The 15675-nt window shown below is 46.2% G+C and overlaps 1 protein-coding gene across 2 annotated transcripts in view; it reads left to right on the top strand.

The window, feature by feature from the left end:
• Positions 1–15675, top strand: part of LOC143284778 (uncharacterized) — a 259607-nt gene that overhangs the window by 61940 nt on the left and 181992 nt on the right. For both annotated transcript variants that reach the window (XM_076591773.1, XM_076591774.1), the window contains one exon: positions 2789–2956. In XM_076591773.1, the coding sequence (XP_076447888.1) occupies positions 2789–2956 (168 nt within the window). The remainder of the gene's footprint in view (positions 1–2788; positions 2957–15675) is intronic.

Genomic DNA, 15675 nt, shown 5'->3' with positions numbered 1-15675 from the left:
AGTGGTGGTTTGGACGCTAGTCATTCGGATGAGACGATAAACCGAGGCCCCGTGTGCAGCATGCACTTAGCCCACGTAAAAGAACCCACGGCAACAAAAGGGTTGTTCCTGGCAAAATTCTGCAGAAAAATCCACTTCGATAGGAAAAACAAATAAAACTGCATGCAGGAAAAAAAAGAGGAAAAAAAAGAAAAAGAAAAAGAAAAAAGGGATGGCGCTCTCAGTGTAGCAACGCACTCTCCCTGGGGATAGCAGCCCGAATTTCACACAGATAAATCTGTTGTGATAAAAAGAAAGAAAAAAAAAGAGAGAAATACAAACAAAAACACAAATATTACTGATGTAGCACAAGTCAGTGCAGACCGTGCAAAGGACGGGGACCGTGGACAGAGCACACCAGAGCTGATCTGTGTTGGCCTCTGACCTCTCCTTCCTTGTGGCCACCCGTGTGTGTGTGTGTGTGTGTGTGTGTGTGTGTGACCGTGTGTGCTTGTCCGCCCTTGGTTGTGTCGTTCAGAGGCCACGTGCCCCTGTTTTCTCGCCGGATGTGATGTCCTCGTTCACGTCACCCGGATGTTAAGTTTCTTTACATGGCCAACCGCCCGGCCAGTTGCTCAACACTGTTTCTTCCAAGAACGAAAGCTGCTCGCAGCGCTGTTTGCTTAGCGTCAAGAATTGTAAGAAAATTCTACTCTAATTCCTCAGACTTAGAAACATTCTTGACGCAAAGTAAACTTGATGCAATTAAGATCGCTTTTGCAACTCAGCCTTGTTGCCTAATGACAGGTGCACGTAAACCTAACCGGACACTTGCGCCAGCGATGTGAACGGCCGACTCTGCACGGCTGAACGTCATGTTCCGCAACAGACAGTACCGCCCGGACTGGCCATGTGTGTGGGGATGGGGAAGGCAGGCGTAGTGTTGCACGCAGATAACAGACATGCAGGCATGCCACAATTTTGGCCTGCTGCACGTGCGCAGCGCTTCCCTGTCGGTCCACTGTGTTGCATAAATCTGCCCAGTGGTTGAAGCCTTCTCTTTCTTTCTTTATTATTTCTCCTTTTATTTTATTTTAATTTCGTTCCTTCTTTCCATCATCCCTTTTTTTTCTTCTTCCTCTTGCTTTTTCTTTCTTATTTCTTGTTCTTTTCTTTTTTGGTTGTTTCATTCATTCATTTCATTTCATTTATGTTCTTTTCAGTTATTCTCTTTTCGATTCTTTATTCTTTCTTTCCTTTTTCTTGTTGTTCTTTCCGTTCATTTTTTTTTCTTTTTTCTTGCATTCTCTTTGCTTTGCTTCTTTGTAGTTATTTTTTTCTCTTTTCGCCTCGCCTCTCATTCTTTCCCTTGTTCGTTCGTTTATTCATTCTTTCTTTCTTTTTCTTTTTGATGCTGCGATACTTGTGGTTCACTGAAGTTATTTATGAAAGGAAAATAGCATGTTGGATGAATTGAGTGTATTGATTTGTGAATAAAGTCGCTTTAACGTCCACCCACCCCCTTCCCGCCCCTCATCCACCCTCTCCACCCATCCCCACTCCCCTCTCTCCCCACTCCCCTTCCCCTCCTCCACCCTCTCCCCGTCCCTCCTCCTCCCTCTCCCCGTCCCTCCTCTTCCCTCTCCCCGTCCCTCCCCTTCCCTCCCTCTTAAGAACCAAAAGTAAACAACCAATGACTGCACAGCAGACACCCCCCCTCCCCCCCCCCCCCACACACACACACTGCAATGATTAAGAAAGTTTTTGTTAAATGCATGACTGTGGCTGACATGAACAGTAATATATATATGTGCTACTTATTTGAAGAGCTCGAGAGATGACTTTTAAAATATTTTTAATGCCTGGGGACATCAGTCAGACATTTTGAAGCAGACCTCCAGGGGCGGGAAGAGTTGTGGAAGTGAAGAAACTCAGATATCATGATATTATTATTTATTAGGAGAGGGAGTAAAAAAAAAAAGGGGGGGGGGCGGATTTTTGTCTTCGATTTGAATATAACGGACAGCAGTTTGTTCATCTTGTAGTTCGTGTTTGTTGTACATGGAGTTGTTGTTCTTTTTCGCCTATATGTTGTTGTTGTTGTTATTGTTGTAGTCTCCTTGTTTTAGTTGCTCTTCTTGCTGTTCTTTTCTTCCTCTTCTCCCCCCCCCCATCCCCCCTCCACCCCCTATGCAGTAAATGTAGGAAATCTGAGAAAGTCAAGCTTGATTAGTTAAGAAATGTGAACATGATTGGTGGTTTATAAAGGAAGCTTTTGTACGACCTCTCTCTCTCTCTCTGTCTCTCTCTGCATACATGTCTGTCTCCCTCTCCCCACCTTCTGACACCCCCCAGCCCCCCTCGCCCCCCCTCTCTCTCTCTCTCTTCTCTCTCTCTGTGTGTGTGCCTCAGTCTGCCTGTCTGTCTTTCTGTCTGCCAGTCGGTATGCCTGTCTGTCTCTCGACCTCAGGCACGTAGGTCCCCCCACCCACCCCACCCCACACACACACACACACACACACACACACACACACACACACACACACACAATCACACACACTCCTCGTCACACACATATAGTTCAATACCCTCATCAACCTTACTCTTCAATCTGTTTTATTTTGTTTTTTGATGATTTTTGGTGGTGGTTTTTTTTTTTTCAGTTAGTTTTTACTGTACTGAAATACCCTTCCTTCGAGGCAAAGATCGCCACACCACGACGCCACACCACGACGCAATTCATTGCCAAGATATCTATAAATGACGATCCATCAGCAGGCGGCAGCTGACAGGATGATGCCTGTTTCAGTGGATGACGCCCTGGAGCAGTTCCTCAACACCGTGGGAAGCAAGGTGAAGGTCGGAAGGCGCGCGGAGGTGCATAGGCGCGCCGTCTACCAGTGTCGGCGCATGCGCTGTGGAGCTCCTTCCGTCACGCGCAACTCCTTCTCCGAGGAGGACCTGCTGCGTTTTGAGCGTGAGTGTTTGTTTGTTTGTTTGTCTGTTTGTCTGTTTGGTTGGTTGGTTGAAGAATGTGCGTGAGTTTTATTTATTTATTTATAGTCTGTTCATCTAAGATGATGATATTAGAGTGTGCGTGAGTGTTTGTTTATTTGTTTGTTTGGTTGGTTGGTTGGTTGTTTGAAGAATGTGCGTGAGTGTTTGTCTGAAATATGTTCGTGTTTGTTTGTTTGGTTGTTTGTTTGTTTGTTTGAAGAATGTGCGTGAGTGTTTGTCTGAAAACATTACGTGCCTGTCTGAAAACTATATGTGAGTGTTTTAAAACTGTACGTGAGTGTTTGTCTGAAAACTGTACGCGAGTGTTGTGAACAAAAACTGTCGGGCAGCTGGCAGGGCAACAATACTGAAGTGTTTTCTTCATTATCGTCAGGGTCGTTATCAGCTTTATCATCTTCATCATCAACCATCATCTTCATTTTAATTGCCGTTGTTGTTGAGTTTGTTTTTGTTGCTTTTTTGTTTTTGTTTTTTATCTGCATCATAATTGCCATCATGACTATCATCATCATCTACTTCTTCTACTACTGCTACTTCTTCTTCTTCAATTAACCTGCTCGCGGTCCTTTGCAAACGCTTACTTATGTTCAGACTACTTACTGCTATGTCATGATGATTGATGAGAAATTGAATCACTATGTGACCGAACGATCGAACACCCAAACGAAATTGTGGTTCAATAAATCAGGTAAGGATTCACTCAATCATTCTTCTTCTTCTTCTGCTGCTGCTGCTGCTTCTTCTTCTTCCTCTTCATTTTAACCGTTTTTATTTTGATATACCACAAAAAGAGTACAAAACAATGTGGTCATAAAAAATATAGAAAATCTGCCATGAATAAATACTGATAATCATCAACATGATGACATGTGATGATGATGACAATAAACACGATAGAAAGAAAGGAAGACAAACAGATCAAACAAACTAAAGAAAAACTAAGACCCCCAGAACAAATGTCATTCAAAGCAGAATCACAAAATGATAGTAATAAGAGTGATACTCATGGTGTACCCGATAAACGTCAGGAACAACAGTATTACACTTTACATCATACTATAGAGAAATGACATCCAAGTTATAATGTCAAATATCACTACATTCTGAAAACTTGTTCCGCTCAGGAAGGCATTATGTGTGGTGACGTAGATGGCCATCCCGCATCAAACATGACATTTCACAAGTGATTCCCATGCTATGATGAATTATGACTTCTGCAGGGGAAAATGAAAGGTTGTTCAGTTCGTCACATTGTTTTGTCATGCAGGCTCCGCGCAGATCAACAATTTTAAACTGGTTCAAAGAATTTCAGTTTGGATGAGCAACGCTGGAAGACGATGACTGTTATGGTCATCCATTAACCGTTGTTACTCCAGAGAAGGTTACCCATTTAAAGTCAGTGGATTAGGAGAATCCAATATTTACCGATAATGAAACAGAAAAACCAGTGAACTTTTCTTCGGGAAGTATCAATGTCTTTTTATCATGATCACTTAGCTAGTACCTGGGCGTTGGGAACCGTTGTGCCCATTAGGGAGTCCTCATGATTTAGATGATGAAGAAAGAAGGAAAGTGTTTAGTAGAGATCATGCATGCTCCAGACTTGGACGGAGGAAGACCAAATCGTGTTCAGAACATTGCAGCTAGAGACGACATGTAGGTATTTCGGTGTGATCCCCAAACAAAGCAACAGTCAGCAGTCTGGGTCTTCCCAGGTGAGAATCAACCTGCAAAGTTTAAAAGACCCAGAAGTGAAAATAAAGGTAGTGTATTTCTTTCCTAAACTGGCCGTGTAATCACAATACCACTTCAGGGAAGAAAGGCAATGACCTCAGACTAGAAAGCCAACCACTGCCCACATGAAGCATTTGAGGCATGGTGCAGACAGTGTCCCCGCATGGAACCCGGTGTCTCCTGCTGCTGTATGACATTGACAGTGCACACTCTGCAGCAGCAACTTTTGGTGACTTTCCAGCGGAATACAGAGCACAGCTGGTCACCTATCCTCCATATTTATTCCCTCGATTCGTCCCCTTATGACCGGTTCCTGTCCCCTTATGACTGGTTCTTGTCCCCTTATGACCGGTTCCTGTCCCCTTATGACCGGTTCCTGTCCCCTTTGAACAAGCGACAGACGAGAGGAATGCAGTTCCAGGGTGCTGAAAACGTTAGAGTTTTCTTCAAAGGTGTTATTTGGGGTATACTTTTCAACGCGGTCGGATACCATTGACACGTGGTTTAAAAGAATGGGAAAATGCACGAAAGTTGAGGGAGCATACGTCACTAAGCTGGAATCGTCATTTTATGCCGAGTACGCCCACATGCCTGCATGAAGATATTTATCGACAGCCCCTCAAAGTAAAAAAGATTAAGGGTCCTATAGCCTTTTTCTGCCCTGCCATCGGGGCAGTGAATTGATATCCACTGTGTCTAAGGTTCGGTATAGGAAGGCGGGGCCCAGTCCTCTCCTTCCACACTCTTCACTTCCCCAATGGAAGTGGAGTCTACCCACCCATTCACACCTGGTGGAGTGACGAAAGTCGGTGTGAAGCGTCTTTCCCATGGACACAGATCATGTCGAACCCTGTGGTCCACACTGGATCTGGTCCAGCGCCTGACCCATTCTGCCATGGCGTCTCATTATCAATACACAAGAGCAACAGAACTCTTCTTCTTCTTCTTCTTGAGTTGTCGTCATGTCGTCCTTATTGTTGTGTCTTTTGATGTCGTCTGCCTGTGTCTCATGAGGGGTTGGTGCCTCTTTATTTCTTCCGGTGACTCAGACTGAACAAGGCGAAAAACCAGCTCTGTTCCGTTCTTTACAGCTGGGTGAGACACAGCTACATGTGTGAGATACAGTGAACTGCAGGCCTGGTGTGTGAGATATAGTGAACTGCAGGCCTGGTGTGTGAGATACAGTGAACTGCAGGCCTGGTGTGTGAGATACAGTGAACTGCAGGCCTGGTGTGTGAGATACAGTGAACTGCAGGCCTGGTGTGTGAGATACAGTGAACTGCAGGCCTGGTGTGTGAGATACAGTGAGGTGCAGGCCTGGTGTGTGAGATACAGTGAAGTGCAGGCCTGGTGTGTGAGATAAGCTGTGAGTGAAGAAGTGAGATACTGCGGGAGTGTAGCATACAAAAAAGCGCTACGCGAGCATGGAAAGTTTGAACTGGATGCAGAATTTAACTGGAAGCCAGTGCAACTCTTTGATCAAAGGTGTCACATGCTCACGCTTAGATTTCCGAGTTAAGCTGCTCTGCTCGAATCTGTCACTAGTTGCAAAAATGGTCAGGCCAGTGTGTCCACCCAGGGTGAGAGGAAGGGGAGGAAAGTAGTGACAGTGGTTTGAATTTAATTGCATGTCAGTTTGATTGACTGATTGATTAATTGATTGATATGAATACTTATATAGCACCTATCCTCGGTCGGAGATCAAGCTCTAAGCGCTTTACAGACACGGGGTCATTTGCACAACAGGCTGCCCACATGGGTAGAGCCGACTGACGGCTGCCACTGGGTGCTCATCATTCGTTTCCTGTGTCATTCAATCATATTTCAGGCACGCACACATACACACTCAGACAGACATGTAACAATTATGCATTCTTTGTAGTTTTCTACCTCTCCTGTTTTCCTGACTTCTCATCTTTCACGTTGCTGTTTGTTTTGTTTTTTTTTTTGGGGGGGGGGTTGTTTGTTTTTTGTTGTTGTTGTTGTTGTTTTGGGGGGGTTGTTGGGGTTTTTTTTGGTTTTTTGTTTGGTTGGTTGGTTTTGTTGTTGTTGTTTGTTGTTGTTTTTAATCGTCTAATCAGTAATTGTGAAAAGACGCTAAACTAAAGAACGAACACACACACGCGCGCACACACATGCTCCGCTTTCCTCTACCCCCAACCCCACCCCTTACACCAGTCTGTTCGTTCGCTGGTCTGTCTCTCAGTGGCATTGTGGACCTGGCCCCATAGTAGTTAGCGTGTATGTGAGTGTGTGTGTGCACGTGCTCGTACAGTCTGTGTGCACACAAAAGGGGCTCTTTGTTCCCTCCCTCCTTTCCTCCCCCTTCACTCTCCTCACAGTCCGCCTCCACCTCCTCCCTCTCAACAGCTATAATTAATGTCAGTGCCCTCCAGCTCTGTGAAATACGTGTGTGTGTGTGTGTGTGTGTGTGTGTGTGTGTGTGTGTGTGTGTGTGTGTGTGTGTCTGTCTGTCTGTCTGTGTGTTTGTGCGTCTGTGTGTGTCTGTGTCTGTATGTGTGTCTGTGTGCTGGCTATGAGAGAAAAAAGAGAAAGATAGTGGGAGATGTTGCGTTGTATTCAGGAAAGGGCGAGGAATGGAGCCAAGGGAAGACAGCAGATAAATGAGAGAGAGAGAAGGAAGGGGCACATTGTCAACATCACTACAGCAGGGGATCATCAGAGAGAGAGAAGGAAGGGGCACATTGTCAACATCACTACAGCAGGGGATCATCAGAGAGAGAGAGAAGGAAGGGGCACATTGTCAACATCACTACAGCAGGGGATCATCAGAGAGGGGGATGCTGCTACCACTACTACTATAAATGATGATGAAAATGATCATAATAATTATAATCATATCATCGTCATCATCATAATGAGAAGAAGAAGAATGATGATGATAACAGCAACAATAATAATAATCAAATGATGAGAATAATATAAAACGCGTATTCTCAAAATACGGTAGTAGGGCTCTAGGCGCTTTACACAAAAAGGGAAAAAATTAAACAAAATCGCACAGACGCACATACAGATTGTTAACACACACACACACACACACACACACACACACACACACACACACACACACACAATTGTTTACTACACACACACAGGCGCGCGCCACAGAGACCGACCGACAACTAAACAGTTCTTTGTCTCCAGGTTGCAGAGTAACGCCTGTTCATTCGTGTCACACTCAATGTGATGAATGCTGCTGTGCTGAAAGATGGGGCTAGATTCTTGCCCTCCTCCACCCCCCACCCTCTCCCTTCCCCCCCTCGCCCCCCGCCCGTCTCTCCCCAAACATACATTCCCTCTCCCTCATCTCCCGTCCCCTCTCATTGTCGTTCCACCAGCACACACATGTGTGCGAAAATCCTTATTGGTGTTGTCCTTTTGTACGTATGTAAATCAGACAGATTGTTAGTTGAATCCAAACCATGATTACTTAACTGACTTCTGTAGAAGTTGCCGTGATTCTATGTAGCAGTGAACTTAATTTACCTATACCCACAACCTGACAACTCCAGACTTTGATATATCAGCTCTTCTGGTGAAGATTGTGAGAGAGCTGAAACCTAAGTTTGGTTCAGAGTCAAGAAAACTTCTGGTCTCTACTACTTCTACTCCATGTATCATCCAGTCATCAGTCATCCAAAATGACCTTTCATCCTTCATCATTTCATCACCCCCAAGTCCTGTGGCGACAGGCGAGCGACGAAACGACAGGTGTGGGTACACTGGCAGTCGCAGCCGCAGACCTGCACGCAGGCGGCTCAGGCCATAGGGTCGTTCTTCGTCGACAGGAGCAGCAATGGAGCTCGGCAGCCGTCTGAGCGTCTGAGCAGCCCTCTTTAGGAATGCACTGCTCACATCCCTGGCATGAGGAAGGGGCTAGAAAAGGTGCCCTAAAAATTGCCTGCTCCATATCACCCTGGCCAGCATACCGCGGCTGGCGGGGACCCTACATCAGCGGTCGAAACAAGAAAGAAAAGAAAAAAACAAGAATCGTTCCTCTCACCATTGGTGCTTGGAACATAAGGACTCTCCTGGACAGAGATAACGCGGACAGACCCCAAAGGAGAACGGCACTAGTTGCATCCGAACTCGCCAGATACAACATTGACATCGCAGCCTTGAGTGAGACTCGGCTTGCAGGCGAAGGCGAGCTCTGTGAACAGGGATCTGGTTACACATTCTTCTGGAGTGGACGAGGAAGCGAAGAGCGACGTGAGGCTGGCGTTGGTTTTGCAGTAAAAACAGCACTTGTCAGCAAGCTAGCTGGAATCCCAAAGGGAGTCAACGATAGGCTTATGACCATGAAACTCCCACTGGCATCTGGCCAGAAGCACCTCACCATTGTCAGTGTCTACGCCCCAACCATGACCAACCCGGATGAAGTGAAGGCGAAGTTCTACGAGGACCTTCACTCTGTCATTGCTGCTATCCCTAAAGCAGATAAGCTCATCATTCTTGGGGACTTCAATGTTAGAGTTGGCTCTGACTACATCTCCTGGGATGGAGTGATTGGAAAGCATGGTGTGGGCCACTGCAACCCAAATGGATTGCTTTTGCTTCAGACCTGTGCAGAGCACGGACTGTTGATAACCAACACAGTTTTCTGCCTCCCTACCCGTAACAGGACGTCATGGATGCACCCTCACTCAAAGTATTGGCATCTCATCGATTATGTCATCGTCAGGAAAAGGGATAGGCAAGATGTACGTGTAACAAAGACCATGTGCGGCGCCGAGTGTTGGACAGACCATCGCCTTGTAGTCTCGAAGCTGAATATTCGAATCCAGCCCAAGAGACGCCCCCAAGGCCAGAAGGCTCCAAAACGGCTCAACATCGCTAAGCTGAAAAACATCACCATCAAACAGTCCTTTGTGGAGCTGCTGGAAGATCGTCTGGAATCCGCCTCTCTGGACAACCAGAATGTGGAGTCTGACTGGAGGACCCTGCGTGAGCTGATCTAAAGTACAGCTTCAGAGACCCTGGGACCCATGACCAGAAAGCACAAAGACTGGTTTGATGAAAACTGTGATGAAATCAAGCAGCTTCTGGATGAGAAACGCCGTCTGCATCAAGCCTACCTGAGCAACCCAAAGTCCACATCAAAAAAGGATGCGTACGATGCCATCCGCAGGACTGTTCAGCAAAAGTTACGCCAGATGCAGGATAAGTGGCTGAGTGACAAAGCTGATGAGATCCAGGGATATGCAGACAGGCACGATATGAAGAGGTTCTATGATGCCTTAAAAGAAGTCTACGGCCCCACATCCTCAGGATCATCCCCACTCCTCAGTGCAGATGGAAATACCTTGATCACTGAGAAGGAGAAAATTCTCGAACGCTGGGCTGAGCACTTCAACAGTGTCTTAAATCGCCCTTCCTTCATAAATGATGAAGCCATAGACCGTCTCCCACAAGTCCCCATCAACGAAGCACTGGACGATCCGCCAACACTTCTTGAGACCCAGAAAGCAATCCGTCTGCTATCCAGTGGCAAAGCACCTGGCTCAGACTCCATACCAGCAGAGGTCTACAAGGATGGAGGCACTGTGCTGACTGAGAAGCTCCATCAGCTGTACTCACTCATGTGGAAAGAAGAGACGATCCCCCAGGATTTCAAAGATGCATCTATCATTCACTTGTACAAGCGAAAGGGGAACTGGCAAGCCTGTGATAACCATCGGGGCATTTCCTTGCTCTCCATCGCAGGCAAGATACTTGCTAGGATCCTACTAAACCGCCTCACAGCACACCTTGACCAAGGTCATTTGCCTGAGAGCCAATGTGGATTCCGGAAAGAGCGCGGAACCACCGACATGGTGTTTGCTGCAAGGCAGCTGCAAGAGAAATGTCAGGAGCAAAATGCTGATCTGTTCTCCACCTATGTCGACCTCACTAAGGCCTTCGACACCGTGAGTAGAGAGGGACTGTGGAAGATCATGGCCAAGTACGGATGCCCTCGGAAAATTATTTCCTTGGTCAGCCAGTTCCATGAAGGCATGCAGGCTCGAGTCCAGGACAATGGCGAAACATCTGCTCCTTTTGCTGTCACAAATGGTGTCAAGCAAGGCTGCGTCCTGCCTCCAACGCTGTTCAGCCTCATTTTCTCTGCAATGCTTACTGATGCCTTCAGAGATGGCGATGTTGGAATCGGCCTAAAGTATCGAACAGATGGCAAGCTGTTTAACCTCAGAAGGCTTCAAGCAAAAACGAAGGTCATGACAGACATCATCAGATACTTTTTGTTTGCTGATGATTGTGCCCTCAACGCTGGATCTGAAGCTGACATGCAACTCAGCGTGGACAAGTTTGCCACTGCCAGCAGGAACTTCGGCCTTACCATCAGCACGAGGAAAACTGAAGTTCTCCATCAGCCAGCCCCAGGGAAACCCTACGTTGAGCCCAACATCACAGTCAACGGTCAGAGACTCAGTGCGGTGGAGCGGTTCACATACCTTGGCAGCACACTGTCACGAAATGTGACAATCGACGATGAAGTGAACGTCAGGATTGCAAGAGCAAGCGCAACGTTTGGTAGACTCAATGCAAATGTCTGGAACAGAAGAGGCATTAGTCTTGAGACCAAGCTAAAGGTCTACAGAGCAGTAGTTCTCCCCACACTACTGTACGCCTGCGAAACTTGGACAGTGTACCAACGACATGCCAAGAAGCTGAACCACTTCCACACAACATGCCTCAGGAAGCTACTGAACATCAAGTGGCAAGACAGGACCCCAGACACAGAGGTGCTCGCAAAAGCCACCCTTCCCAGCATCTTCACCATCCTGATGCAGTCCCAGCTTCGCTGGGCTGGACACGTGGCACGCATGCCAGACCATCGGCTGCCCAAAAGGCTCTTCTATGGCGAGCTGCAACAAGGGAAGAGATCACACGGAGGTCAGAAGAAGCGCTTCAGAGATGCTCTGAAAGTCTCTCTGAAAGCGTTTGATATCAACCCTGACTCCTGGGAGGAATCTGCAGTGGACCGTGACAAATGGCGCGCTGCTGTGCACAAAGGTGCCAAGTTGTGTGAGGCCAACAGGACTGCTGCAGCTGTTCAGAAGAGGCAGGCCAGAAAGTCACGGGCAAACAAGCTCCCTGACAATGGTATGCCTGTCTTTGTCTGCCCCAACTGTCAGCGAACATTTCGTGCGCAGATTGGACTATTCAGCCATCTGCGCATTCACAGATAGATTCATGAGCAGTTTCACCAGGAGGCGTCACTGCGTTCTGTTTATGCTGCACCACGCCTTCTGGGCAGATGCCTGACAGGAGCATGACCCAGGTCTTGAGTGTCACGTCTTGAGTGTCATGTCTTGGGTGTCACGTCTTGAGTGTCATGTCTTGGGTGGCACGTCTTGAGTGTCATGTCTTGAGTGGCACGTCTTGAGTGTCATGTAATGGGTGTCACGTCTTGAGTGTCATGTCTTGGGTGGCACGTCTTGAGTGTCATGTCTTGAGTGGCACGTCTTGAGTGTCACGTCTTGAGTGTCATGTCTTGAGTGTCACGTCTTGAGTGTCATGTCTTGGGTGTCACGTCTTGAGTGTCATGTCTTGGATGGCACGTCTTGAGTGTCATGTCTTGAGTGTCACGTCTTGAGTGTCATGTCTTGGGTGTCACGTCTTGAGTGTCATGTCTTGGGTGGCACGTCTTGAGTGTCATGTCTTGAGTGGCACGTCTTGAGTGTCATGTCTTGAGTGTCATGTCTTGAGTGGCACGTCTTGAGCGTCGGGTCTTGAGTGGCACGTCTTGAGTGTCACGTCTTTAGTGGCACGTCTTGGGTGGCACGTCTTGAGTGGCACGTCTTGAGCGTCGGGTCTTGAGTGGCACGTCTTGAGTGTCACGTCTTGAGTGGCACGTCTTGAGTGGCACGTCTTGGGTGGCACGTCTTGAGTGGCACGTCTTGAGCGTCGGGTCTTGAGTGGCACGTCTTGGGTGGCACGTCTTGAGTGGCACGTCTTGAGTGGCACGTCTTGGGTGGCACGTCTTGGGTGGCACGTCTTGAGTGCATGCCTGTATATTTGTGAAGCTAGCTGAGTGGACCTCTTCCACAGAATTTTACCAGAGGACAACACTTATGTTGTCATGGGTTCTTTTTTCAGTGCGCCAAGTGCGTGCTGCACACGAGACCTCGATTTGTTGTTTAGATGCTCAGTTTGATTTTCCAGTCAAACTTAGGAGAATGGGCGAAATCGGGATTCGAACCCATATTCTCACAGTAATGGCAGATAACTTTCTTAACCATTCAGCCACATTCCTCCAACACTGAAAACTTTTGACAAGTTTAAAACTGACAACGTGTCAGCCACGTGAGGACAACCACCTCTTCAGACGATAATCGCAAACACGCCTATCCCCCAGACCCCCTCCCCCACCCCTGCCACCCCCATTTCCGTTGTTATGTGAAGTGCCAACAGCTCCACCCTGTGCACGTGTCATCACTCCCCACACACCTCGTCCTGTGGTCTGCAGTGCACGGTCACTTCGTTCATTCCATTTCTGTGGCTGTCACGTTCCACACACAAGGACATCACACATACATCCAAAGCTGAGGATAGTATATAATGATAGTGGAGTGATGGCCTAGAGGAAACGCGTCCGCGTAGGAAACGAGAGAATCTGAGTGCGCTGGTTCGAATCACGGCTCAGCCGCGGATATTTTCTCCCCATCCACTAGACCTTGAGTGTTGGTCTGGACGCTAGTCATTCGGATGAGACGATAAACCGATGTCCCGTGTGCAGCATGCACTTAGCGCACGTAAAAGAACCCACGGCAACAAAAGGATTGTTCCTGGCAAAATTCTGTAGAAAAATCCACTTCGATAGGAAAAACAAATAAAACACATGCAGGAAAAAAAATACAAAAAAATGGGTGGCGCTGTAGTATAGCGATGCGCTCTCCCTGGGGAGAGCAGCCCGAATTTCACACAGAGAAATATGTTGTGATAAAAAAAAGAAAAAGAAATACAAATACAAATATCTACATGAGTTATTACGGTACAATCGCGCTGTAGCATCCCAAATTCAGCTCCAATAATTTAGGATGCTAAAGTCCGTCATACGAGTGTTAAAAGCATGAACATTGATAATAATTTTGATTCAGCGCGCAGGTAACACACATTCATTTTCAGTTTCTCAAATAGGCGTCACTGCGTTCGGCCAACTCCATATACACTACACCACATCTGCTAGGCAGATTCCTGACAAGCAGCATAACCCAACACGCTTAGTCAGACCTTCAGTGCGTGTTTATAATATATATATCTGTGTACCCATCACAGTGGATTTCTTCTACAGAATTTTGCCAAAGGAAACACTGTCGTTGCCATGGGTTCTTTTTCAGTGCACCAAGTGCGTGCTGCACACGACACCTCGGTTTATCGTCTCATCCGAATGACCACACGCTCAGTTTGATTTTCCAGTCAAACCTGGGAGAAAAGGCGAGAGCGGGATTCGAACCCACACCCTCAGGGACACTGTTGGCAAAAGAGCGTCTGAACCATTCTGCCACCTTCCTCTTGCACACACACACACACACACACACACACACACACACCGCATGTACGCACGCATACAGGCCAACGGTTGAATGGGGGCAGAGAGAGAGATGTTTGTCTCCACACCTGTTTCAGGGACTCAAAGTTAACGAGATGACGTCAAGGGTGGGGGAAGAAAGAGCACCATGGGAAATTGCCCCCAAAGGGCTGCATGTACACATGTAGTCTCTGTCTCTCCCTTTCTCTGTCTTTGTCTCTGTCTCTGTTTCTCACTCTTTGTCTCTCTCTCTCTCTCTTTCTCTTTCCATCTTCATATGTCAGTCCTTCTGTCTGTACCGTAGCACTGTTTTACTTATTGTATGTTTGATTGAATATTTGGACGTTAATATGCACTGCAATGTGATATATATATATATATATATATATATATATATATATATATGTGTGTGTGTGTGTGTGTGTGTGTGTGTGTGTGTGTATAGATATATATATAAAGAATATTGTTCACATACCCCTTCATAAGGGGCCTAGGCCTATACTTGAATAAACCATCTGGAATCTGGAATCTCTCTCTCTCTCTCACTTCGTCTGTCTGTCTGTCACTGTCTCTTTCACTGTATTCTTATCTGTATCTCTCATTTTCTTCCCACCTGATCCCTTTCCCTCATCGTCTGCCTTCTGTCTCCGTGTCTCCTTCCCTCCTCTCTCCCTCATCATAATATATATATACAAACACAGAGAAAGACAGAGGTTTGCTGTGCTGTTTAGTTTTTAATGTTATATCTGTTGTTGTATTTTATAAACACAATTTCCATTTTAGAAAATTGAAATTTTAATAGATAATATAGAGAGAGAATGATATATATAATTGATAAAATATATTTTGGTCTAAGTTGTTCTTTTGAAATGATCACTTGATTTGTTTCCCAACCTTAGGAGTTAGGATTATGATGGTTGTTGGTGTTTTTCTTTCTTTCATTCTTCCTTTCTTTTCTTTTATTCTTGTCTTTTCCCTCCTCCTTTTCCTCCTCCGCCTTCCTTTCCTTCTCATTCAATAATCTGTATATTTGTATATAGCTGTATCTGTTTGATATTCTTTTTAGTTTCCCTCAAGGGCTGACACAGCTCAGGTCAGGCATCTGCTTAGTAGATATGATGTCGCGTATATGGATTTGTCCGAACGCAGTGACGCCCCCTTGAGTAACTGAACTCAACTTTTTGGTGTTTCCAATTTATCTTTTCATTTTAATTTTATCTGTATGTTTTTATGTTGGACACGTGCTACTGCGGAATAGCACATATCTTTACCGAAGTATGTGTTTGTAATCGTATTCCTATTTGTGTATAAGTATTCTTTCTACATCGTATGTTTTGCTTTTAATGATTTTAAAAGGTCTTATTTGTTGTTGTTATACCTTTTAAAAT

Source organism: Babylonia areolata, chromosome 8 (assembly GCF_041734735.1).
Source record: "Babylonia areolata isolate BAREFJ2019XMU chromosome 8, ASM4173473v1, whole genome shotgun sequence".
Classification (NCBI taxonomy): Eukaryota; Metazoa; Mollusca; class Gastropoda; order Neogastropoda; family Buccinidae; genus Babylonia; species Babylonia areolata.
Note: the sequence above shows the minus strand (reverse complement) of the source record. Positions and strands in the feature narration are given on the sequence as shown.